The 26,081-nt window shown below is 44.2% G+C and overlaps 1 protein-coding gene across 1 annotated transcript in view; it reads left to right on the top strand.

Moving 5' to 3' along the window:
* The first annotated feature begins 1,036 nt into the window (after positions 1 to 1,036).
* Positions 1,037 to 26,081, top strand: part of SCD5 (stearoyl-CoA desaturase 5) — a 163,135-nt gene continuing 138,090 nt past the window's right edge. Inside the window, exon 1 of the mRNA XM_045819956.1 lies at positions 1,037 to 1,570. Within this exon, the coding sequence (XP_045675912.1) occupies positions 1,336 to 1,570 (235 nt within the window). The 5' untranslated portion in view covers positions 1,037 to 1,335. The remainder of the gene's footprint in view (positions 1,571 to 26,081) is intronic.

The following is a 26,081-nucleotide window of genomic DNA, read 5'->3' as shown; positions in this document are numbered from 1 at the left end:
CCCTCTCAAGCTCACACTTGTAGAATTTGCAAGCTGGAAGGAACAATAAAGATCAGTCCTGTTTCCCCAGTAAGGAAATGTGTGCATAGAGAGCCAGGGAGGGTCACTCAGACACCTTGGCTTCCAGTCTTGAGCCCGTTTTCTTCTGCTACCCACCTGCAGGTGCAGCCACACCTGCTCGGGACATGTAAAGGGCACCCCCTGCATTCTTGTGCAATTGAGGCCGGCTCTGGGCAGCTCTAAATTACCTGCGTTAGAAGAGGAATGAGCAGACACAATTTTTTCACAGGTTGATTTTTCTTGTTCTGTGTGATTTTTTTTTCTAAAGCCCAATTCTCAATGGTGCTGACTTGAAGGTACTGTTTCATCAACGAGGGCTAAGGAGACAGTCCACAAGCGCGATGGTTAGCCAAAAATTTGCCGTAAATAGAGCTGCACAGCTTTTGGCTATCCCCCGATTAATTTCTGTATCCTCTAACAGGCACTAACCTAGCAACTACTACCTGTCTGGCCGCAGCAGCCTAATTAAGAGTTGAGCGGCTGCCTTCTATCCCTCCACAGGCCGAAAAGCCACACCAACCAGCAGACCTGGGACTTCTGAGTCCCACCTCGGATCTGGCCTTAACTTGTGTTGGGACTCCGAGCACATTTTTTCAGTTCTTCCACACGGGTGGCCTGTAGTTTCAAAAGTTGAAAGGGAGAGAGAAAGAGGGGAGGGAGAGAAAGGGAGGGGAGGGAGGGAGGAACCTTTTCAAGCAGAAAGGTATTTTTTGGAACTGGAGAAACACAGCAGAAGTGCTATGAGCCGCTTAACAGGCTCCCGGTCCCAGAGCCACAGCCCACCCAACCCCAAACCCCGGCTTGCCCACCGCCCGTCCAGCGGCCCGCCCTGGCCCTAGAGGGACAGCGCATCGGGGACCCAGGGGGAACCTTTCTCTTTGAGAGCCCCACGAGCGATCGTGATTGGCTCTTGCAGGTCTTTCTTCCCGGCTCCCTCGGAGCGCTGCCTCCCCCACCGAGTTCCCCGCTGGCCGGCCTCCTCCAGCTCCTCCGCGCCGCTCCCGCCCTCGCGCTCGCTCCCTCCGCCTCACAGCTGAGATCCGCCCCCGGCTGCAGCGTGTGTAGTACGCCAGCAACAGATGCCGGGCTCCTAGGTTTGCATGCTTAGGCCACGCTGAAAGCCTGAAGAGAGAAGGAACCGGAGAAGGGCCAGGAAGGCGGGGACGAAAGGTGTGGAGGTCCCCCCTAAAAGGCAGTAGCCCCCGCCCTCACCAGAGAGATCCGCGCGGGCAGATCTCTGCCTGCTGCCGCCGCCGGCGCCCCCGTCTCACAGCCATGCCAGGCCGGGCCTCCGACCCGGGGAGGGTCCCCCTCTGCAACGCTGCGGAGGAAAGCGGTGCCGGGGTTCAGGGCTCGGCGGCCGGCGGCTGCAGCCAGGAGAGGCCGGGCGCAGGCGAGCAGCGGCAGAACATCGTGTGGAGGAACGTCGTCCTGATGAGCCTGCTCCACTTGGCCGCTGTGTACTCCCTGGTGCTCATCCCCAAAGCCAAGCCGCTTACACTGCTCTGGGGTAAGTCGGGGCACCGTGGCGAGGCCGCGCGTGGAGTAGCGGGTCGGCTGAAGGCGGTGCGGAGCCCCCCTCGCTCTCCACTGGCCTTCCGCCAGGCGCCCAGGTCCCCGTGGCTTGCAGTTGCCCTCCCTTTGGGGCGGGCAGGTATTTCTCCCCAGGTATTTTCAACTTCTGCCTCCCCCGCTGTCTGCCTGAGTAGGCGCACTTGTCCGCTCCCGGATGGAGAGCCGGAGGGACCCAGAGTCCTGCGGCGCCGCGGGTGTGCGCAGAGGTGAGCAAGGGAAGAGGCTGGTCACCGACCCAACCGGGCTTTGAGCGAGGGAAGACAGGCGGGTCGATTGTGTTGCCCGTGTGGGCCCCAGCGGCTCTCCTATCTGTTGCCTTTAAGCTTCTTAGCGTCCTCGGCGGGCCACGGACTTCGGGGCCAAGTCGAGGACAAGAAAGGAAGAAAAGGTGGGTGGAGAAACCTGGCCCAGAACAGTCTTGATTTCGCGCACGAAATGGAAGAAGCCAGTTACCTTCCTAACCTCTGTAAGGTCCGTATTACCTGCCCCGCTCCTTGGTCTTCATGCCTAGTTGCACTTCTGGGCCCTAGAAGTTTCTTGGCGAGCACAACGAGCTCACGTTGAGAGTGCTCTGCTTCCAGCACTAAGCCCCGACTGTGGTCATGCAGAGCCCTCTCCAAGCCCTAGACCCCTCTGGCTAGTGCTGGTGTGTCACCACACCTGTGGCTCTCCTCCCACCCTCCTTTTTAGCACCCCGATCTCTGCCAGCAGGAGAGGGAACCCAGAAGTTGACAACCCCTCGAACTCTTCCCACCCCACCCTCCCAGACTCCAGGGGCTCATTGCCTGCCCTAAGTGACTCCAGTCGCTGACCTCTAAACCACCTGGAAGAACCCCTAGCCCCAGTAACTGGTTTTGGCCTTGGCCAACAGAGCGGCAGTAACCCATACAAAAGGCGCGGGCATTGATAGTCTCCTGGGCTGAGACTTGGACGAGCTGTACTCCAAGAAGCTCTTTCAGCTGGGTTTCTGAGATAACCAAGGAACCGGGACAGGAGAAATACAAACTACTTTTATTTCCAGAGGGGAAGAGGAAGAGAAAGAAAAATAAGAAGACCTCTTTTTGCAAAGCTCCTGGACATAGTGCCAGCTTCAAATGCCTAGGTTGATAATGGGGCCACTTGGGTTCCATGCCTTTCCTTGAAATCCTGCAGTCCCTGCTCTGGAAGCAAACCCATGCAGACTCTGGGTACCTTTTGTAGGGGGTGTGGCTGAGGGGGGTGCGCCGGGCGAGGGGGTGGGGGATGCAGAGTTGAAAAATAGTGAGAGGAGCAGGGGTCTTTGGGAAGCATGAAGCCTTTTAAAGTTCCCTATAAGCTTTGGGAAACCTCCCGTTCAGCCCTTCCCCACTTAATGCACCTCCTCAGTTCTGTGTCCTTTTCACCCTGGTCTTTGTTTTGTGTTGTTTTAATTTTGGTCTGTCTTCCTCCTTATCTCCAAATGACTAAATTGTAAGATGTCCAGCCATTAATTCATGAACACATTTCTACCCTGCCAGCCAAAGCCTTTATTACCCCAGAACCTCCATGGAGCTCCTCCTGCCCCATCCAGGGGCAGTACTGTTGTACTTCAGAGTCCACCTACCTCTGGGGTATTGGGTCTTAGCCTAATATAATAGCTGCAGTGTCAGAGAGAGCTCAGGGTGAAGTGAGCACTTAAAATAGTATGTTGCATGTCTGGGGCTCCACTTTTTACAGCCACTGAACCTCACTGACTCTTGACACTCCAGGAGCCACAAGGACGAGGCCTCCCCTTAAGGTTTTCTAAGTCACTTCTGCCCTATTCAGGTTGTTCTCTGAGGTGAAGGCAGAATCTTTGTTCTGAAAGACCTTGGCCAGAGGACACCTCCCTTGGCTTCACACTCCCCAGAGAAGTCAACACGGAAGGAATCTGGTTTCCGTTTTGTGGTGTTGTTGCCAAACCCCAGCCTTGCTCCTCTGTGCATAGTCTTCTGCTTTAGCTACTTTTTGTCAGCTCCATTGTCTTAATCTTAATTCTTTCCCGGGCCCTGGCTGGTGTGGCTCAGTGGATGGAGCACCAACCTGTAGATGGAAAGGTTGCCGGTTCAGTTCCCAGTCAGGGCACATGCCTGGCTTGTGGACAGGTTGTGGACAGGTCCCTGGTTAGGAGCATGCAAGAGGCAACTGATTGATGTTTCTCTCTTTCTCTCTAAAAGTAAATAAATCTTTAGAAAAAAATATATAGTGTCCCTAAAAAGAGCAGGCAATGGTGGGTGTTGTAGTTTCAAGTTTCACAATTGTGACTTAGAAACATTCCAAACAAATGAATCTTATCTGATGGATACCTTGTGAGAGAAGATTGGTTGTGCTGTGGCTAGGTTATTTAAGGCAACTGAAAGACCAGGGATACTGTCATCTCAGGGTTATTTTCAGGGAAAGCTCTGATGCTTTGACCCACAAATTTCCCCTCACTAGATTCCCCCTTCACACCCCCTCCTTGCTGGCTGTATCAATGCCCCCACCCCAGGTGAGGTTGCCCTGGAAACAAGAGGCATCTATGCAGTATGCCTATCAGAGGATGTGGTAGGTGTGAAGTGTACGGAGAGTAATTTGCATAGTGGTAAAATGTCATCCATGAAAGATCTATCAAGTTGTCCAGTCCGTACTCTTCCACTGCCTAGCCCCTACCTTTTCACAACTGTCCTTGGGGCCAGAACAAGTTTTCTTTATCCCTGCAGCATACCAAGTGGTGCCCACAGATCCTGAGGGATGGGTTTATGAGTTTCAAGGACAGAATGCAAACTTCAACTGGAATAAAATCTTCACCTGAAGCCTTGAGCTCATGAAAGTGCCTGCTTTGAGGGTTTGGCCCAAGGGGCAGCTAGCCGTGCCCTCAATCTCAAGATGAATAGAACAGGGGAGTAAGGAGCAGCTGTGGTAGAATTCCTGGGACTCCTTTCCAAGGAGCTTCTTCACCTTTGTCTCCAGGTGTTCTGATTGTTGGTTTCCAGAAATGGCAGAGACTTTTCTGTTTTTTCTAGAAATGTCACCCTGAGTTCTATTCAGGGCTAAAGGCAGTGTCTCATGGTGACATCATGGGTTTTTCCCCTCAAAGGACAACTTCAGTGACAGTACCAGGCAAACAAAGCAGTGATTTGCTCCCTTCTTCTATCCTGCCCAGGGCAAACATGGACATTGTTAAGCTAATACAGGATTCTCTGGCTCTGGTGTCCTGGTTGCTGGTGCATCTGGACCATCCTGAGTGGGATTCAGCCTTTGGGGAGGGAGGTGAGAATTGACAGGGATTAACAAAGCAGTCTGGGGGTAGGGAGGGCCAAGAGAGGCAGGCGTTTGGAAAGTACTGGTCCATCAGTCAAACTGTGGCCAATTCTGAGAGTTGCCCAAAGATGAGCTGTCTTCTGTCCGGCATCAGATAATCTGCATCCACCACTTGGGATGGTCCTGATATCTGATGTCTGTTGGGTTGTGCTGCTTCTTCCATCAATGATGGAAGGTTGTTGAGGAGCCACAATGATGTGTGGCCAGAGACTTCTGTTTTGCCTCCAGGTTTTTTAGGGTGAGCAAGACTCAAGAGAGAGACAGATCTAAATGTGAATCCCTGCTCTCCTGTTTACTTACTTACTAGCTGTATGGCCTTGGACATAAACATTTCTGTGCTCTGCTTTCATACCTGTAAAATGGGGTGCATATTAACACTACTTGCTCATGAAGTTGTGAGAATTAAATTAGATAATAGGTGTAAATCACTTAGCACAGTGTCTGGTCCTCAGTTGCTGTCTAGTAATTGTCAGCTGCTGTTATTATTACTGGTCCTAATACTGGCTGTTTTTCTTCTTTCCTATTTTTTTTTTTTTTTTGCTTTTTAAAAGGTATTTTATTTATGTATTTTTAGAGAGCGGGGGAGGGAGGGAGAAAGAGAGGGAGCAAAACATCAATTGGTTGCCTCTCACACACCCCCAACCCAGGACCTGTCCTGCAACCCAGGCATGTTCCCTGATCCAGAATCAAAACTGTGACCTTTCAGTGTGTGGGATGCCCAACCCACTGAGCCACATCAATCAGGGCTGGCTGTTTTTCTTTATTGGAAGGAGAAAAGGTCTTCCTGCAGCACAATGCATTCTACAAAGCCAGCACAGTATTTGGCTTCATTGCCTCTCTTGCATGGGTAAATAAATATTGCTTTGGCTTTGGAAACAAGGGTTCTTTCTCAAAGTCCCCAAAGAGAAATGAACACAATCCCTCCCTCCCCCATTCCCTTTTCTTTCATTCTATTTCCCTCCAAAAGGCTACTATTTAGTAGATAAATCTTTTGTTCAGCTAACAACTCACCTGGTCTTTAGTGTTTTTCTTAAGGGACAGTTGCAGTAGAAACAGGGCCAAATCATTTCTCTAACTCTTCTAGGGTCTGTTTTGAATTTTTCACCCCTTCCTGTCTCCTTGAGTCATCTTTAAAAAAAAATCTTTAATGCTCAATTAAACTACTACAAAACTGAAAAATATAAATGAATTTTCATTTTAAACCCTGTAATTGCCAGCCCATATATTGTACAACTTTTGCATTTTTAATAAATGAGGAAGCAGTAAAAACCTTACCCTACCCAGGGCTGGAGTCCAGTAAAACTTACAGAATGGAGTAAACTTTTGCTGGCTATATAGTCCTAACATGTGTAAATATAGGTTGAGGTTAACATTATTAGCTCATTTTTTATATAACTAGTCAAGGTCACTGCAGATTGCACCATGATCATGAAAGGAGAAATAGTGTAGCTGAGGAGAAACCCGGCTGGAATCCCGGCATTGCCACTTAATTGAACTTCATACATGTTCCTTACCAGTTTGTTGTCCTCAATATCCTCATCTAGGAAATGGGGACAATAACACTGAGCTGAAAGTTGTTTTAGGAATTGAAGCATAAAATAAAAGGCCTGACAGAGAGTAGACACTCAATGCTTTCTGCTCTTACTACCTCCCATGATGGAGGCCCACATTATGAAACCTGCCCTGGCTTTGTTGGCTGTCTGAGATTGTAGCACTCATGGCTCAGATGGAAGGCACAGCCTTTAAGCCCCAATATTTGATCATGACTTCGCTATAAGGCTTTAGTTCTCACCTTATCTAGATTTGTGTGTTGTATAAAATTCTAGCCATTGACAGATTTACAGCAGAATGACACAGCCATGGTGGTTTCTTTAAGAATTTACAAAAGACAACATTGTTTTTGGGTAGTATTATTCTCATTGAGCATTTATTTTGACATTCTGTAGTCTCTGGCCTGCAGTGCGTGCAACCCTCTGCTGGGGCGCATCATGTTTCTGTGGAAGTGCCACAACTCTGGGATTAAGAGTACGGGCTTTGGAGTCAGAGGGTCTGAGTTCCAAACCCAGATCCCCAAAGTCAGCCTTTGGCAGAAAACTCCCCCTCCCTAACCTCACTGTCCCCAATTGTATTGTGAGGAGAATAACAGTACAGCCAGTGGCTGGAGGGAAATGAGATAATACAGCAAAGAAGGTGGTCAGGAATCTGGCACAGATGCTTGTTAGCCTTGGAGCCTCAGTTGTGCATGCCCTCAGTTCTTCCCATCCTGCCTTTCTGCCCTTTATCTCATCCCTTGTAGGCTGAGATTTGTTTCAGACTGTTCCCTGGTTGTCAGAAGGCCCTGGTAAAGGGTAAAGGTGATGTGTCTGTGGTTTTATTTCTCTTGGCCATGGATTATGAGGGAGGACGGCTGGTACAACAACAGGTACCAGCCGTCCTCCCTCATAAGTGCCTGTCATTTGTTCAGTATGTGTGTGAATGGCCATGAGCAGGACCCTCACAACTGTGAGGATATACGCAGTCACATTCATCAGCCACTAATTCATTAATTTCTGCCATTCCAATGATGTCAAAAGTTGACTGCATATGAGAATCACTTGGGAGGCCTTTAAATTTTCAGAAGCCTGGGCCCTCACCTAGACATACTGAATTGGAATCTCTAGGACTGATGTCCTGGCTTAAAAAAAAAGCCATTCAGGTATTTCTAATACACAGCTAGATAAGAATCATGATATAATTTTCTTGTTCAATAACATTTATTACACACCGATTACTTGCTGGGCACTGGCACCATCCCTGACTTTATGGTACTTAGGGGCCAGTTGGAAGTGCACAGGTGGTAACAGCCAAGGCAGCATTAGTTACAAACTGCCAGCTCAGGTAGTTGGGGAGGCTCCCCAGAGGAGGAGGCAGCTGACTAAGCCTGGCAGGCAGCCCTTAGCTGGCTGGCCCAGGGATTTGGGAGAGATGGCATTGTATCCACAGGGAACAGTGTGAGCAGAGCTCCTGAGAGGAGGGAGAGAGAGCAGGTGGTTCAAGGACTGATGCTTTAGCAAGGCTGGAGGTGTCCAGGGCCAGGAAGATTCAGCAGGACCAGCAGGACAGGGAGGAGATCAGGCTTATGGAGATACTGCCCTTCAGCCTCTGCCTGGCTCCTCCTCTCAGCCCATCCCACAGGCCAGTGATTTCTACTCGGCTAGAATGGCCTGGAGCCCAGTTGCTAGACCAGACACTAGTTGGGGTGAGTGTGGAGTTTTTCAGGAGAGGCCCTGGGGGAAATACACTGGAGCTGGGCCCCTCAGGCTGGCTATGGCTGAGGGAAGGCTAGGAATAATGTCTTAGTTGGGCATTTGATGTCACAGACTCAGGTACTGTCCCAGGACTAAAATCATAAAATGCTCCAAAAGGTATAACAGTACCCAAATACTAGACCCAGAGTGCCCTTCTCCTCCTCCTTTATCCTCTATTCTCCACTCTCCTCTATTTCTAAAAGGCAGGTGTGTGTGTGTTTGGGGGCATGTTCTCACCTCATTTTCTCCCTTGAGCCTGAGTTTTAAACAGCTGGTTCTCACCAGCTCACATTTCAGGGATGATCACTTCTGCTTTCCATTTCCACAGTTGCTGGGGTCACTGCAGGGTCTGGTGCTTACTAGGAATGGTTGGAGGCCTCTATGACCTGCCACCCCAGACTGGTTCTCAGACCAGCAGTATCAGCATCACCTGGAAGCTTGTTAGAAATAAAGACCCTCAGACCCCGTCCCAGACCTATTGAATCAATACCTGAGTTTAATAAGATCTCCAGGTGATTTACCTATTTGCTCAAGTTAGATGCACATTACCCAGCCTGCTGTCAGCCTCAGGCTGACAATTCAGAGAAGCTGGACATGAGTAGGATTTATTAACTCTTCCTTTTTTCTTTTAAAGGCTGCCTCCCCTTTGCCTCCCTCTGCCTCCCCTCCTACCCCTCTGCCTCCTTGTAGCTTATTTAGAACATATCGGGATCTGCTTCTCTTGCCAAAAAAAAAAAAAAAAGGCTATGGCTAAAATCTTTTAGCTGGAGCAGCAATGTTTAATTCATGAGCTAGAAATTAATTTTGTTCTCATAAATACAGCTGGGGGAAAATAACAGGGAGGCTCTGTGCATGGCCCTTGAGAATTCAGCTTGTTTACTTAGCAGATGAACTGGTAAAGGTGAGGAGGCCCGGTTGAGGGCCACCTTCCAAGAATTGTGAAGCAAATTTTATCAGTTAGGATGTTTTTGGCTGCAAGTAGCATAAAACTCAACTTCAAATGGCTTAAATGATAGGGAAATTTTCTAATGTCTGTAATTGAAATACTGAGTTTGGCCACTTCTAGGATGACTCAATAATGTCATCAAAGAGCAGGTTTCATTTCTGCCATGATGGCCGTGTTGAATTTAATTTTCCTCATGGTTGCTGGATGGCTGCCAGAGTTCCAGGCAGCATGGAGTTACAACAATGTCATACAGAGGAAGAGAGAGGGTCCCGCTTGTGATGTGTCTTGGTGTGGTCCTCTTTGGGCACAACTTATTTGGGACTCTCTGTGCTTCCTAGACTTATATGTCTATTTCTTTCAGCAAATTAAGGAAGTTTTCTCTCATTATTTTTTCAAATAAGTTTTCAAATTTTTGCTCTTCCTCTTCTCCTGGCATTCCTATGATTTGGATGTTGGTACATTTGGAGATGTACCAGAGGCTTCTTATTCTATGGTTTTTTTAAATTCTTTTTTTTCTTCCTGTTCTGATTGAATGCTTTTTTCTTCTTTATGTTCCGAATCGTTCATCTAATACTTAATTTCAACCCTCCCACTGTTGGTTCCCTGTTTCTAGCCTATATGTAGATTTTTCTTTATTTCACTTAATGTAACCTTCATTTCTGCCTGGGTCTTTTTATGTTGTTGCTGTACTCAGTGAGTTTTTTGAGCATCACAATAACCAGTGTTATGAACTCCGCATCTGATAGGTTGCTCATCTCCATTTTGTTTAATTCTTTTTCTGATGTTTTCTTTTGTTCTTTCAGTTTAGCCCTATTTCTTTGTCTCTTCATTTTGGTAGCCTCCTTGTGTTTGTTTCTGTGTATTAGGTAGAGTTGCTTTGACTCCCTGTCTTAGTAGTGCTGCCTATTGTAGAACAGAGGATCTATAAATTGTATGGAGCAGATCCTTAGGTGATCACTAGGGTGGGACAAACGGTTTCACTGCTATGTGGTTCTGTGTAAGGGGAGGGCTTGAAGAGGGGACAGTGATGCCATTTGGCTTCTGGAGGTTTGCCCAGGAGGAAGCTGTCCCTAGCACTCGCCCTGTTTCTAGCCTATATGCAACTTGTGCCCTTCCAGCTCTTCCCCTGGTCTGAATCCCAGATGGTTTGGGTCTGTGTAAGTCCTCAGTTTTTGCAGTCCCTTTAAAAGGAGTCGCCTGATAATCTGGCAGTTTCTGCTGCCTCCCCAACCTGCAGTGGTTTTTATAGGCAGAAGTTACTTGGATTTATTTTCTTGGCACTGAAACCCTGGGCTGCTGAGTGGTCTGGTTTGGAACTGGGATTCCTCAATCCCAAGATATCCCTCCCAATTTTTACCCACCACACGTGAATGTAGAACTGCCAATTCCACCACCTCATTCCTCTGCCTCTCCTGCCACTCCCACAGCTCCACTCCTCTGCCCCTCTCCACCTCTCTCCTTGTCTCTGCCCCTCCTACCCATTGGATGAATGTGACTATTTTATTTTATTTTATTTTTTAAAGATTTTATTTATTTCTTTTTAGAGAGAGGGAAAGGGAGGGAGAAAGAGAGGGAAACTTCAATGTGTAGTTGCTTCTCGCATGCCCCCTACTGGGGACATGGCCTGCAACCCAGGCATGTGCCCTGTCTTGGAATTGAACTGGCCTACCATTTCCTTTGCAGGCTGGCACTCAGTCCACTGAGCCACACCAGCCAGGTGAATGTGGCTTCTTTAAATCCTGGGGTGTCAGACTTCCATGCAGCTTGATTTTCTGCTGGTTCTGGGTGATATTTGTTTTATAGTTTAGAGGTAATTTTTTTCTGTGTAGTTGTATGAAGAGGCAAAGTATGTTTACCTACACTTCCACCTTGACTGGAAGTCTCCTAAAATATGTTCCTTACCAAGATTTTGGTCCGTGTAAGAAATATCCAAACCTATAAGAACTTTTATGAGTTTAGTTGAGCAAAACTCACACCAATTGATGGGAAGCAAAATTTCAAGAGACTGAGTATATGTATGCTCCAGAAAATGGCAGTTTTACCACTTACTTTATACATCAGCATCAAAGGGGAAGATGTAATGGAGTTACATGAAATTTATTGTTTATAAATTAGGAAAGTGAGGGGAAGCAGGAGAGGGGAATCTCTAAGATTGGATAAAAAGTAAAAGGAATCCAGGGGTGTCCAACCTTTTGGTGTTTCTGGGACACAATGAGAGAAGAATTGTCTTGGACCACACATTAAATACATTGTGACACATAATCACAAAAATTAATTCATAATGTTTGAGTAAATTTATGACTTTGTGTTGGGCTGCATTCACAGCCATCCTTGGACTGCATGGTTGGACACTCCTGATTATAGACACATACTTCTTTTACATATGTGGCTATAGAAGAGTTAAGAGTTAAAATTAACATGATAATAATAACAATGAAGGGAATTGTGGTCTCTGCTCTGATTCAGTGTTTGTGCCCTGAGGGGTCTGGAAAAATGGAAATTTCTGTGCTATTACAAAGGATGTTATCTGGTATGTTATCTTATACAAAAAGACAACAGACAGGTTCAGTTTGACCTTTGTTAGGGAAAAATACCACCCCAGGACATGACTACCTATCTTGAACTGCTTTTAGTTAGAAAGTTTTAATTTCAGACAATCTTATGTGGTGTCTCAGTTTGTAAATCTACCATGCAGGCCTAACCTGAGTTTGTCAGATTTAGTAATGTACTCCTTTTTCATCCACATTTTCCATGGTGAGTTTTCTCAAACTGATAAATATTGGGTTAGCCAAAAAGTCCATTTAGTTTTTTTCTATGAAATAAAAGACACGTTTTTTTATTTTCATTAATAACTTTATTGATTTGGATATTTTGAGTATGTTGGCTATCTCCCTGCTATTGACTTCTGGTAGGTAGAGGCCAGGGGTGCTGCTAAACATCTTCCAATGCATAAAACAGCCCCACAGCAAAGAATTGTTTGACCAAGATGTCAATAGTACTAAGAAACTTCGAAAACCACTTTTGACATGTTCAGTCACAGCACCTTCTCCATACACTGCACAAATCTTTTTTTGCATTTTGGTTGTCTTTTTACCTTTCTTAAAATAATAAAGCACAATATGCCAGAAATGCTGCTTATTTTATTCCATCTTCAATATTAAAATGGTTACACAAAAATTCACCAATTTTGGTAAGTTTTTTAAAAATGCACACTGATATGACAGCTGTCACAATACAATGTAATAAAATTATTTTGAATGACGTTAAAGACAACTAAGCACTGCTACAGCCATCAGATAGAAAAAACTAAAAGAACTTTTTGGATAACCCAATAGTTTTCTTGGTCATTTTCTTCATCTTTCAGGTGACATACTACCTCAGTGATGAAGTCATGGCCAGATTTCTGTTCTCTTGCATCAAATTTTACTTTGGGGGCCTTTAAAAGTCTGCTTAACCTCGTGCAGCCCGTACTCTTTCTAGGTTGCACAAACAACCTAGAAAGAAGCATTTTACTTAGGAAGTTGCTAACTATGTTACAAGGGAAACAAAGCAATAGCTTTTAGCTAGAGAGTATGGAAAACTGTATTTTAAAGTGTGGATGTGGAGAAAATGGTGTAGAGCAGGATTGTAGGGCAGCCATTTGTGTAAAGCCTTTGAGTCAAATACTGCATGTAAAGTGCCTCCTTAAGGTAAGTACTTAGTGGATGTCCCTATGGTGGCTTTTGGGTGGCTTGGATTAGGAGCTGGTCATTACTCTCTCCATATTTGTAGGTAACACTGATATGGTAATCAAGGTCTTCCAGATTATGGAAGTTTTTTGAGAGTATCCTTGAAATTGGAGGAAAAAAAAACAAATACCAGTGGACTTGGAAATTAAGCTAGATAAGAATAGAGTTTACAGCTCACGTTTACATTTATTTTTTTTCCTATATCACTGCCTCTTATATGAATATAATCATACACTTACAATTTGACTGTGTTGGTTTCAGGTTGGTTCCCTGAAGAGACAATGGCTTATAAATGCAACCTGTGACCCAATGAGCAAGGTCATCTCTAATAGCATCCTCCTCATCAAAAAGCATTTATTAAGCAAGCAGTTAATTACCTATGGTCCTGAGCCAGGGACTGTGTAAGAAATCTCCCACCTTTTATAACTCACAGGAACAGCTGTGATGTGCCCCTGCATTGTAACCAACACAGTATTCTCTCAGCATGGGTAGATAATGGAAAATACTCTTCTTTAAAAGCCCCAGGCCTGAAATTAGAAATGAACTTCTAAAATTTAACTGTTTCATGGAGTAGTTTGTCAATTCACTCCTCTAAAAATATGTTTAATAGAAGGTTTTGCAGATGGTTGCATTGAAGTTCGTCTCCATTCTCAGCTTATGACTCACTTCAGTGTCCCTGAAGGCATTTGTTTTGTTCTAGAGTCTCTGTAACCAAAGGGAAAATTTGTTAGCCAATGTGAATAATGCCCACATATCTTCCTTCTTCCATCTCCCCCTGCCTTTGCCACACCAAATGGGTTGTGTTTGGCTCAGTAGCTCTTGAAAAGTGGGTGAGTCATTAACATTTTTGAGCTATACTCAAATTACTCCAGGGTCTTCACTTTGTCTGGAGCTCTGGGGAGAATTAAGTCACTACCCTCAGAGTTTAGTATAAACTGCATATGAACCTAAACTTGGCATATGTCTCATGAGAGTTAGAATAAACCACAGTTATTAGAGCTAATATTCCCTCAAGCACAGAGCTGGTATTCAACTAGAATATACCACTGTGGCTCTATCAATTGTTAAAATAGTGAATATTTAGTGCTTTTCAAGATATTCCTGGAATTCCCAACAACCCAGAAGTTAAAGGGTCTATCAGGTGCAAAGATCAAATCTACATTGGTTCTGATTGGTTTTAATTGGTTGGTATACCCGTGGGTTGTAAAATATTTTTAATATCCCTCTACATATGCATCTCTTGTCATCTGAGTCATATGATTTTTGGCTTCTCTTTCACAATTCTATTCTCATTGAATAAGAACTTAAAACAAATCAGTCTATCATTCTGGCTTACATTTATATCCCCAAAACCATGTACGGAAAGGTATTAGAGTGTAATCTAAATTCTGAGGTTTTAGGTATCTCCCCTGTCCTAATAAAAACTCCTTTTTTGATAGAGGCAATGTATGTCTGAAAGGTGATTTTAATTTCTGGTTTATAGTGCCTTTATATAAGATTTCCCCCTGAAGGGATTGGTATTACTTTTTTTAAAAAGATGTTATTTATTTATTTATTTATTTATTTATTTATTTTTAGAGAGAGGGGAAGGGAAGGAGAAAGAGAGGGAGAGAAACATCAATTTGTGGTTGTCTGTCACATGGGCCCTACTGGGGACCTGGCCTGCAACCCAGGCATGTGCCCTGACTGGGAATCGAACTGGCAACCTTTTGGTTTGCAGGCTGTGCTCAATCCACTGAGCTACACCCGCTAGGATGGGTATTACTTTTATCATCAGAAAAAAAATAACATTATTAAAAAAGATTGTAAAGTTATTTCCTTTTGGTGTTAGGAACTGATAGGACAAGATGTGGAGTATGGCACCACAAATTCAGGTGGCCTCTTAGCTCAAACTTCCTGGCCCCTAATGTTGTAAATGGGTATCTAGGCTCTCCCATAGCATAAGGTCAGTGCCACCCAAACCATACCTGAGACTTAGTATAGGGAATTGTTTCAGTGGTAGGAAATTTCAAACACATACAAAAGTAAAGAACATAGTCTGTACTCTCCTACACTCTCTAAATGCTGGGATTTTTTATTTTGTAACTTTTACTTTAGTATGTAATTTGAGAAACATAGAACAGTTGTAAGAATAGTATAGGAAACTCCCAGATATTCTATCCAGACTAAACAATTTCTTGCTTTACTGTATTCCCTATGTGTATATACATATATGTGTGTGTTATTTTTTTCTGAGCTCATTAGCAAATAAGTTGGAGATACTATGGCCTTTTATCTCTAAATATGTCAGTATTTAATTCCTAAGACTAAGAGTAAAACCACAGAAGACCCAAGATGGCAGAGGAATAAGTGGAAGCTCCACTAACCTCCCAGGACCAATCTGGAGTTATAATTGAATTGTAGAGAAATCCTGAATAACCAACTGAACACTAGCCACAGACGACCCTTATATTCCAGGAAGATAAAAGAAACCACTTCACCACAACATGACTGGTATGGAGGAGCACAAGAGGGCTGGCTGGACTCCCACAGGTGACAGCTGAAGCTCTGGAGGGATATTTCAGCAGCTGGGGGGAGTTCCCCTGAGAAGTATGGGGTCTAAACCCCAAGATGGGATCCCCATCCTACAGCAGAAGAGCCAGGAAAGGAACCCAGATAATATCCACCTGTGTAAAGTAGCAGGGCTTCTATCTGCCAGGGAGAAATGGCTGGAGACTCAGAGTCTCTTAAAGGGCCAATGCACAAAATTTTGTTGCAGCCACTTAACCTGGGCTCCGGCAGAGGGAAGACAGAGTAGACTGGAGATACTTGAGGAGAGTCTTGAGGTAGTGGCTCTGGGGAGAGCAGTGAAGGAACAGCCACAAGAATCCCTGTGCAGAGTCATTTCCCATTTGCAGGAACCATCTTTCTCAGGCAGAACACTCCCCTCCAAGTGGCATCAGCTTGGAGAAGCAATAGACCCACTTGAAGGAATTACTCTGCCCCACCCTGCGGAGCTTAAAACAGGCTGCTGAGTCTAGCTTGAAACTATATCATTGATTAAGTTTAACAAAATAACACAGATCTCTGGGAGCTCTGAGACTTTAGTTGACCTTCCCCTGGGCCTGGTGCTGGTAAAAGCCAGTGTTGGTGCACAGCCTGGTTCTTTCTGCACATAAACAGGCCCAGCAAAGGGATCCACATGTGGATCACTGATAGCTCCAAACAGGTTGCCCAGGGCAAGTCACAAACAGTGTCTGACAAAATCCTGCACCAGTCTTTGCAGTTCTACCTAATACATAAAAGCAAATACAAAGAAGCAGCCAAAATGGGAAGACAAAGAAATAGACCCCAAATGAAGGAACAAGAGAATTCTCCAGAAGAACTAGATGAAATGGAGGCAAGCAATTTATCAGATAGAGAGTTTAGGGTAATGATTATAAGAATACTCAACAGCATGAAAAAACATAAAGGAACCATAAAAAAGAACCACTCAGAAATAAAGAATGAAATATCTGAAATAAGTAATATACTGGAAGGAATAGGTGGTAGCTTAAATGAAGCAGAGGATTGAATCAGTGATTGGGAAGATGAACTAAATAAAACCACTCAAGCAGAGCAGCAGAAAGTAAAAGAACTTCAAAAAATGAGATCTTAAGAAACATTTTGGGCAACATGAAGTGTAATGATACCCACATCATGGGAATACCAGAAGGAGGAGAGAGTGAGCAAGGGATGGAGAACCTATTTGAGGAAATAATGACTGAAAAATTTTCCTGTTCTGGTGAAGGAAAAGGACACACAAATCCAGAAAGCTCCGAGTCCCAAACAATTTGGACACAAAGAGGCCTACACTGAGACACATCATAATTATAATGGCAAGGCTTAAAAACAAGGAGAGAATCCTAAAAGCTGCAAGAGAAAAGCAGGTAGTTACATACAAGAGAGCACCAAATAGACTGTCATCTGATTACTCATTGGAAACATTTCAGGCCAGAAGGGAGTGGTATGAAATATTCAGGGTGATGAGAAGCAAGGTTGTACAACCAAGGCTACTTTACACAGCAAGGCTATCATTTTCATTTCAAATTGAAGGAGAAATAGGGAGCTTCCCAGACAGGAAAAAGCTAAAGGAGTTTGTTAACACCAAACCAGTACTGTAACAAATGTTAAAGGACTTGCTTTAAGAAGGAGGAGGAGAAAAACAACTATAACAACAACAAAACCAAAGAAACATAGTTTAACAATAAAATAGCACTAAATATGTATCTATCAAAAATCACCTTAAATGTAAATGGCTTAAATGATCCAACCAAAAGCCATAGGGTAGCTGAATAAGAAAACAAGATCCATATATATATACTGCTTTGAGGAGACTCACCTCAGATCAAAAGATACCCACAGACTAAAAGTAAAGGGATGGAAAAAGATATTTCATGAAAATGGAAAGAAAAAAAAAAGCTGGTGTAGCAATACTTACATTCAACAAAATAGACTTTAAAACCAAGGTTATAATAAGAGACAAAGGATGACACTCAATTAAAAAATTAAAGGAGGGAGAGAAATTAAATTAAAAAATAGGCAAAGGACCTAAATAGACGCTTCTCCAAAAAGGACATACAGATGGCCAAGAGACATATAAAAAGATGCCCAACATCACTAACTATCAGAAAAATGCAAATTAAAACTGCAATGAGATGTTATCCCATACCTGACAGAATGGCTATCACCAATAAATCAAAAAACAACAAGTGCTGGTGAAGATGTGGAGAAAGGGGAACCCTTTCACACTATCTGTGGGAATGTAGATTGGTATAGCCACTGTGGAAAGCAGTATGGAGATACCTCAAAAAATTAAGAGTGGATCTGCTTTTTGACCCAGCAATCTCACTTCTGGGAATATAACCGAAGGAACCAAGAACACTAATTCAAAAGAACATAAGCGCTACTATGTTCATTGCACTATTAATTTTCAATCACCAAAATATGGAATCAACCCAAGTGTCCATCAGCAGATGAGTGGATGAAACAACTATGGGCATTTACACAATGGATACTACTCTGCCATGAAAAAGAAGAAAGTTTTACCCTTTGTGACAGTATGGATGGACCTGGAGAACGTTATACTAAGTGAAATAAGCCAGTCAGAGAAAGACATATACCATATGATTTCACTCATGTGGAATCTAACAACAAACTGAACTAACAAGCAAAATAGACAGACAGACTCATAGATAGAAAGCAGGATAACAGCTAAGGAGGGGAAGGAGAAATTGAGTAAAAAGGAAAAAGAACTCATGGATATAGACGACAGAGTGGTGATTGTGGTGGAAGAGGAGGGTATAAGGGGACTAAATCATAATTGAAAAAAATACAATAAAATATTTGGAAACACTAAAAAGAAAGAGTAATGAGAGAGAGAGAGAGAAAAAAAGAATAAAACCACAGTAAAGTTATTAAAGCTAGAAATGTCACCTTGATATTATCTACTCAACAGTGACTAGTCAAATGTCATCAGGTATCCTAGTTATGTCTTTTATACTTATTTTTCCCTTTGGATTAGGCTGAAGCAAATTCCAGACAATTGGGTCTATAACTACCCAGGTATTGAGTATCAGTTGGGGTCATTCTGGCTATATCCTCCAAATGGAAAACCTCAGGGACTGTCTTTCTCCTACCTACTGCTTCCAGCTCTTTAGGGAACAGCTTTGAGAGACTTTTCAAAAGTGGAAAGAGGCCCTGGCTGGGTAGCTCAGTTGGTTAGAGTGTTATCTGGATACACCAAAGGTTGCAGGTTCGATCCTCGGTCAGAGCACATACAGCGACTTCCAGTGAATCGTGAATGGTGGAACAACCAGTCGATGTCTCTGTCTCTGTCTCTCTCTCAAATTACTTTAAAAACTTTTTTAAAAAGTGTAAAAGGGTGGAAACTGAGAAGTTGGTATAGGTGGTGAGCAAGTCAGTACCTCTTAGCATGGTCAGCACACTGCCTGCATTGGGGTCATCAGTTGCTCCTTGAGTGTGCAAATTCTGGGGCTCTACCCAGACCTACAGGGAGAACCTCTGGGAGCAGGACCCAGGGATCTTCATTTAACAGGTTCCACAGGTAGCTCTTCTACCCTGTGTGTTGGAGGCATTTATCCAAGGGGCAGGTGACCTGAGAGTAAGGCTGTGCCCTCAGCAGCTTAACATTATGTCTCCCTGCCAGTGGCTCAGATTTGTTGTATGACTGCTATGTTGCCTCAAATTCCACTAGCCTGAGATGCCTTAGGGTTGAGAGAGACAGCATTTTCAGCCTGTGAATTGCTTTCTGCATATAGTTTCTTCTAACACAGGCTGGTACCTGAGGGAGAGGGTTTCCACTGGAAGGAGATGAGGAAAGTGAAGGACTTGGAATGCTTTGTGGCAGTGGAACAAGCTTGTTTTCTGGGGATGTGGGTGGCAGTGGGGAGAGGTACTTGGATCACCCCTTAGATGTCTGGAGGAAAAGCTGTTCCAAAGAGGTGGGGGAAATAAAAACCTCTGGAGAAAGCCTCCTTAGCCCTAGGCAGAAATCGCCTGCCCAGGAGAGGGCCCTGAGACCTTCTTTCATAGGACTGGTGTGAGGACTGTTAGTTGCAACTGCCACCTGTCCAGTGGCAGCAGAGACCCCTATATTCCCCTGCAGGAAGGACCAGCCCAACACTAGGAGTAGTGACCATTACTATCACTCCCAGAAACAGATGTGCATCTTCGTGCTATAAATCCACTGTATAGAGGTCTGGCTGGCTCCTTTAGATTTGTTTATTTTAAACATGGACTTGATGGATTCTTGCTCTAAGGTCCCTTTCATCTCCTACGGTGAGTGGCTTTACAATGAATGATCTTCATTTGCGGAAGAGCAGACAAACTTCTCAGATCATTCATGCCCTGCTTCTTGGGTAGTTGGAGACAGTGTAGTTCTGCTTGGGACAAGGCACATTTTAGGGGGCATCCTGGACCAGGCTTCTCTGCCCTGGGAGATACAAGGGCGCTTTGTATAATAAATGTTTCTGGCCCATCAACAGTGATAACAATGGGAAGACACCTGGCTCTAAGTGTTAAGTGTGCCTCCAGGAGACTGCAGAGGGTTAATCCTGACTTGCACCTTGCTCACGTGGCCAGTGGCCATGTGACATAAGAGGTACTACTGGCCTGAAGAATGACAGGGGCCAGTGACCACCCTTACCTAGGACAGTAGTCCAGGTGGATATTTCCTCCCATTGTTAAATATTCCCCTTTGTTCCTTGGAAAGGAGACACATCTTTTTTCTTTTATCTAGAGAGCTTGTAAAGCCAGAGCTTGGGCTTGCTGTTATCTGGGGCTCATTCAGTCTTCCTCAGGGGAGCCTCTGTGCCTGCCAGGTGTTTCTTCAGTCTAAAGGCTGGAGGGAAAATTTTGGACTCAGATAATTTGTGCTGATTAGCTAAAGTGCTAATCTCCCAAGTCTCTCCCTGGCTAGGGCCATTCCTAGTGGATCTTAATTGGGTTTATGAAAAAAAGTATTTTCAAATGTGGAAGTGTTCTCCAGGCACCATTGTGTTGGTGCTGAGTAGGCACATTGGTGTTTTGATCTCTGCTTGGGTTTAGGGGCAGTGAGGGAGCATTACTGGGATATCCTTTCCCTACCTGGTTAGAGACTGGCTAGCTGAGGATTTAGATGTCTAATTAAATTCCATTTTTCATACATTTGGGGACATGTGCCTAGTGTGGGCCAGATGCTGGGAATACACAGGTGAGGAGCTATTATTCCTATTGAAGAGGGCAAATTGTAATTCACTATGATGAATGGCAGAACAGAAGGAGGCCTGAGGGAGGAGCAGGGTGGCTAGAGGATAGGGCATTGTGATACTTTTAATCTATACAACAGTTACCCTATGGAGTAATTAAAGAGGCAGAAATTTTCGCTGCAGTTCTGAACAAAACTTTAAAAACAAAATTATTTCATAACTAATTTGGAGGAGAAACTTGACTTAATAAATTCATTTGGTGGCAAAATTTGGCCTAAACTATTTCTCCTATTTTGGATGAATATTCATATGAATGTGTTTGATGACAGACCCACCATAGGCATTACTATAGTGCATAGGCACTGTTACCTTTCTAAAATCTGAATTTGAAGTATATCTGACCCTAAGATTTTGATAAAGGACTGAAGACTTGTCTTGGTATCATTTGCATTTTGCATTTGAGTTTCCAGAATGCAGGGAGGACTCATTTGCCCAATCACAGAGCAGCCAGGGCTTGTACAACAGTACTTCTGACTACTGAGCCCTGGTGGGCATGCCCAGCTGACTACCTCAAGAAGCACTAGCTCCCTACACAGCAGTGATTTGGGCACTGGATGTGTGGGCAGCTGTGGAGTGGGCATGGGCTGGGATAGCATTGCCCTTGGATACATCCCTGGTGGCTGAGAGCCACTCTCTTGGTGGACAGGGTTAGGGTGTCAATCTATTGTTTTGGCCTGGGCTCAGCCACCCTTATTCTGGTGGTAGTTAGGTTGTTGAAAACTTGGTTCTTCTTGCTGCACAGTAAAGAATTACAGATCAAGTCAAGTAGTGTGCAAGCAGAATTTATTTGCACGTTCTCAAGAAATAGAGCAGGCCTTGCCGAGGATGGTGAGAGAGGCCCCAAGTTCCTTGTCCTGAGGACCTATGTAATTTTCAGGGTGGGGTGAGGGTTAGTATGACATTAGAGAATGGGAGTTACATATTGATTGGTGGATTATGGTGGTGCTGACCATACATGTTTTTTCTATGGAGGACATGACCACCTAAACATAGGCATCTGTAGGGGAGTGTTCCCAGGATCCTTACCTTCCACTCCAGGCAACATTTTGTCATCTGTTATGAAACAGCTATATGACTAGAGACAGTTAGTCAAAATTATTTGTGGTTGCTTTTCTGTTAAGAACAATGGACCTACTCCCACCTTTCTTCCTCCTTCCTCATTTTCTAACTCCCCGCTAACAGATTCTATTTAAGAGGAAATAATGATTTTGTGCCTCTCTGCCTATAAGATCTGTAACCTTGTCAAAAAGCCACTCCCTCAATCATTTCTTATTATTCCTTTTCCCCTATTCTTCATTCTTCTCACATCTTCTTTTCATCATTGACTTCTGGTCTGTTACTCCTGTGGTCTCCTAGACCAGTGTAAAATATGTACTTATGTACTTATGAATAATTCTGGAGTTTTGTAGGTTGGAGACAGGGTCAGCCTGTGCATAGGCAGGATGTAAGTAGTCGACATCGAGAAGTGATTTTAATGACACAGGCCTTAAACGACCCTCAAATTAACTTCTTCAGTTTTCCTAGCATTTGCAGCAGGGGTTCTGGACTGGGATAGATGCTTCAGGGATTCATTCACGAGTCCCCTTAGATTTCGCATGTGTTGATATTTTTCTTCAATCAGATTCTCAGTGAAAACTGTCTTTAAAGAGGTTAAGCATGCCCCGGCTGAGTGGCTCAGTTGGTTGGAGTGTCATCATATACACCAAAAGGTGGTGGGTTCGATTCCTGGTTAGGACATCTACATAGGTTGTGGGTTCAATCCTGTCATGAACTGTACAGGAGGCAACCGACTGATGTTTCTCTTTCACATCAATGTATCTCTCTCTCTCTCTCACTCACTCTCTCACTCTCTCTTTCACTCCCTCTCTCGCCTCTCCCTCTCTGTCTAAAATCAATAAACATACCCTTGGGTGAGGATTAAAAAGGAAAAGGTTGCCCTGGCTGGTGTGGCTCAGTGGATTGAGCACCGATCTATGAACCAAAGTGTCGCAGGTTCAAAGTCCCAGTCAGGGCACATGCCTGGGTTGTGGGCCAGGTCCCCAGTAGGGGGCACTCGAGAGGCAACCACACATTGATGCTTCTCTCTCTCTCTTTCTCCTTCCCTTCCCTCTCTCTAAAAATAAATAAATAAAATCTTAAAAAAAAAAAAAGTTAAGCACTGCTAGAAGAAACCACATTAAATATGCCAGTGTTTCCTAACAGGATAAACAGTAAATGAGTATTCATTTATATATTGCCATTCATTATCCCTTAGTGTATCTATAGTCAATATAGTCACTTTCAAGCTTTATTTAATAGATAGGATAATTAAGCTTTAATAGGATGAAGGGAACACCTAGGAGCTTCTGGATTCAGTAGGTCTTTATGAAATAGTTCTTCATGGAGCCCCCACCCAAATGAAGGATCCCCTTGGAATGTGGGATAACCCAAAGACCAAAAAACAAAATGTATTTTCATCTTTTTACTTAAAATACACTTTTTTAATGTCCTTCTTATCATGAGGATAGCAGTAATGGTACCTTTAGGGGCCTTTCCTTGCCCCTGCTTAGCTCTGCTTTTTAATACTGGTGATAAGAATCCTAAGGACCCAAGTTAATGGTGCCATATTTTGCCATGTATAATGCACACCCATGTTTTTGGCCCAAAATTATAGGGAAAAAATCTTTCATTTTAATTTTTTAATTCAATTTTTTATTTATATATAAAACCAATTATCATCTTCCAGGATATTTTGCATATGGGTATCGTTATTGCTTTCTAGAGTTACACTTTTAACACATAAGCATAAATAAAAGAATTTAAAACATATAGATACAGAATTAGTACTCCCATGTATAATGTGCATCCTTAGTTATTCCTCAAAAATTTGGGCAAAAAAGTGCACATTAGACATGGAAAAATATGGTATTCTATTGTTGCTGTAACAAATTATCACCAAGATGGAGGCAGCCCATAGTCTTTGGCTCATGGCCTTGCTCCTCTTCAAAGGCAGTGATGGCTGGTCAAGTCCTTCTCACATAGCATCATCCCGACCTCCTCTTCTGCTTCTCTTGCACTTGTTTTTGAAAGATTTTTTATTTATTTGTTTTTAGAGAGATAAGAGAGGGAGAGAAACATTGATGTGCAAGAGAAACATCAATTGGTTGCCTCTTGCATGTCCCTGACTGGGGACCTGGCCTGTACCCCAGGCATGTGCCTGACCAGGGATCAAACCAGTGACCTTTTGGTTCACAGGTTGGTGCTCAATCCACTGAGCCATACCCGCCAGGGCTCTCTACAATTTTTAAGGACCCTTGTGATGACATTGGGCCCACTTAGAAAAATCTGAGATAATCTTATCATCTTTAAAGTCAGGTGATAGCAAACATAATGCCATCTGCAAACCTTATTCCCCCTTTACCCTATAATGTAACATATTCACAGATACCAGGGACCAGGACATGGATATTTTGGGGAGGCCATTATTCTGAGAAAGAAAACTAATGTGCATCCATTCCTCTAGTTATAATAGGTATCACCTGGACAGAAACGTTCAGTTATGTATAACCTTCCTCTGAGGAGAACTTGTCTTTGTGATAGGCATATCAAATGGTTATCCAAATTCTTTGACCTTATCCTCCCCTCCCTGGGGGATGGTCTGCCCACTTCATAGGTTGTGGCCCACCTGCCAGGAACTGCCATGCTCCTGAGGATCTTCCAAAGGACATTTGCTGACGACAGTATCTGATGACTCACTTCCAGGCGGTCGTAGGGGATATGTATTTTTTTTAAGTTTTTTATTTATTGATTTTTATACAGAGAGACATTGATTTGTTGTTCCATTATTTATGCATTCATTGGTTGCTTCTTGTATGTGCCCTGATCATGTAACTGTAGTGTATGGGGATGATGCTCTAACCAACTGAGCTACCCAGCCAGGGCTAGGGTGACATATATTAGCAAAAATTGCCTGGAGGCAGCTTATGGTCTTGAAACCATCAAATTAACATTTTATTTGGGTTAGGGGTAAGGAGAGATCCTTGGCCTGCCTGGAATATCCCTTAGGAATGTCTGTATGCAGCTGCAAGCAGAGATGAGAGGACAAAAGATGGGAAAACAGAACATCCAACAGTGGCAATAGCAACAGAAACAAGCGCAAATTTATGCAAGAAAATGAAGAGGGGGAAGAGCCCCTGGTCATGTGACTTGTGAGTCACCTAAAAATGACAGCAAGATCTTGGTGAGGGGATTCTTGAGGGGGAAAATGGATCTCAAAGGTCATCAGCTTTGGGGTGAGGCTTTGTCTCAGTGAGGAGACTTTATTGGCTACTTGCATAGATTTAGGACTTTTTTATTGTTTTGATTTGGTTTCAGTCACTGGTTGGGAAAGCACCCTTTATTGTGACTGTGTGGAGTCTCAGTCCTGAGATTGGGGACAGGGGAGGTAGGAAGAAGGTGACTAAAAAATGTCCCAGAAGCAGGACCAGCTACATAGTTTATAGGGCCCAGTGCAAAATGAAAATACAGGGCCCCTGTTCAATAATTATTAGGGATTTCAAGATGGTGATAGTAGAGTATTTAAGCATGGGACCTGTCTAAATGTAGGGCCTTGTGTTACACATCCATGATGCTGCCCCTACCCAGAATAAGGTACCTGTGCGTGTCCTGGGCACACTCTGATATCATGAATGATGATATTCAAGGCCTATTTCCCAGAGAATTGCCAGGACTGTGGGCCTTGCCCCTGAGAACTCACTTTCTTATGACAGAATTTTTCTTAATTGCACTGGATGTTTGATGTCATTTGAAAGGTACTTGGCTCTGTTTGGGTGGGGGCAACCTACATTCTAGGGGTGGGAATGGAAAGGGGGCTAAGAAGGAGAAACTTAGGACTCTCAGAACCTTGCCTTCTCTCCCAGCTGTGTGAACTCAGACAAACAAATTTAGATTCTGCCCATCCCAGTTCTTCATCTGTACAATGGAGAGCATGTTACGGACTCCAGAGTGAGATAATGAAGTTTATTGGTTAGGGTGCTCTGAGAGACGGCCTGGCATGTAGGGGTTAAAAGGAGACCCTCTGGTTCTCCACCCATCCAACAGGTCTCTGGCCAGAACTAAGGGCCATGAAGTCCTCAGAGGAACGTGGGCACAATTGCTAAGGACCAACCCTGTTTAATGTGGCTTGTTTCCCTACTTTCCATTATCTGCTCTCGGCACACACACCCATCCTACCTTTGTGGAGGTGCTTTTCTCTGCAGGACACCAGAGCCCCTGAGTCGGAGACCTGAGTTTTCACAGCAGCCTACCCGGCATCCATCCAGAATTTCCCTCCAGAATTCGGGCAGCTCCCAGCCAGGTGTGAGGGAGAGAAGGCCTGGAGGTGGGGGTGGGGGAAGCCTGTGGGAGGAAAAATAGGAGGATG

The sequence above is a fragment of the Phyllostomus hastatus genome, unplaced genomic scaffold (assembly GCF_019186645.2).
Source record: "Phyllostomus hastatus isolate PE091 unplaced genomic scaffold, TTU_PhHast_1.1 phas_scaffold_39, whole genome shotgun sequence".
Classification (NCBI taxonomy): Eukaryota; Metazoa; Chordata; class Mammalia; order Chiroptera; family Phyllostomidae; genus Phyllostomus; species Phyllostomus hastatus.
Note: the sequence above shows the minus strand (reverse complement) of the source record. Positions and strands in the feature narration are given on the sequence as shown.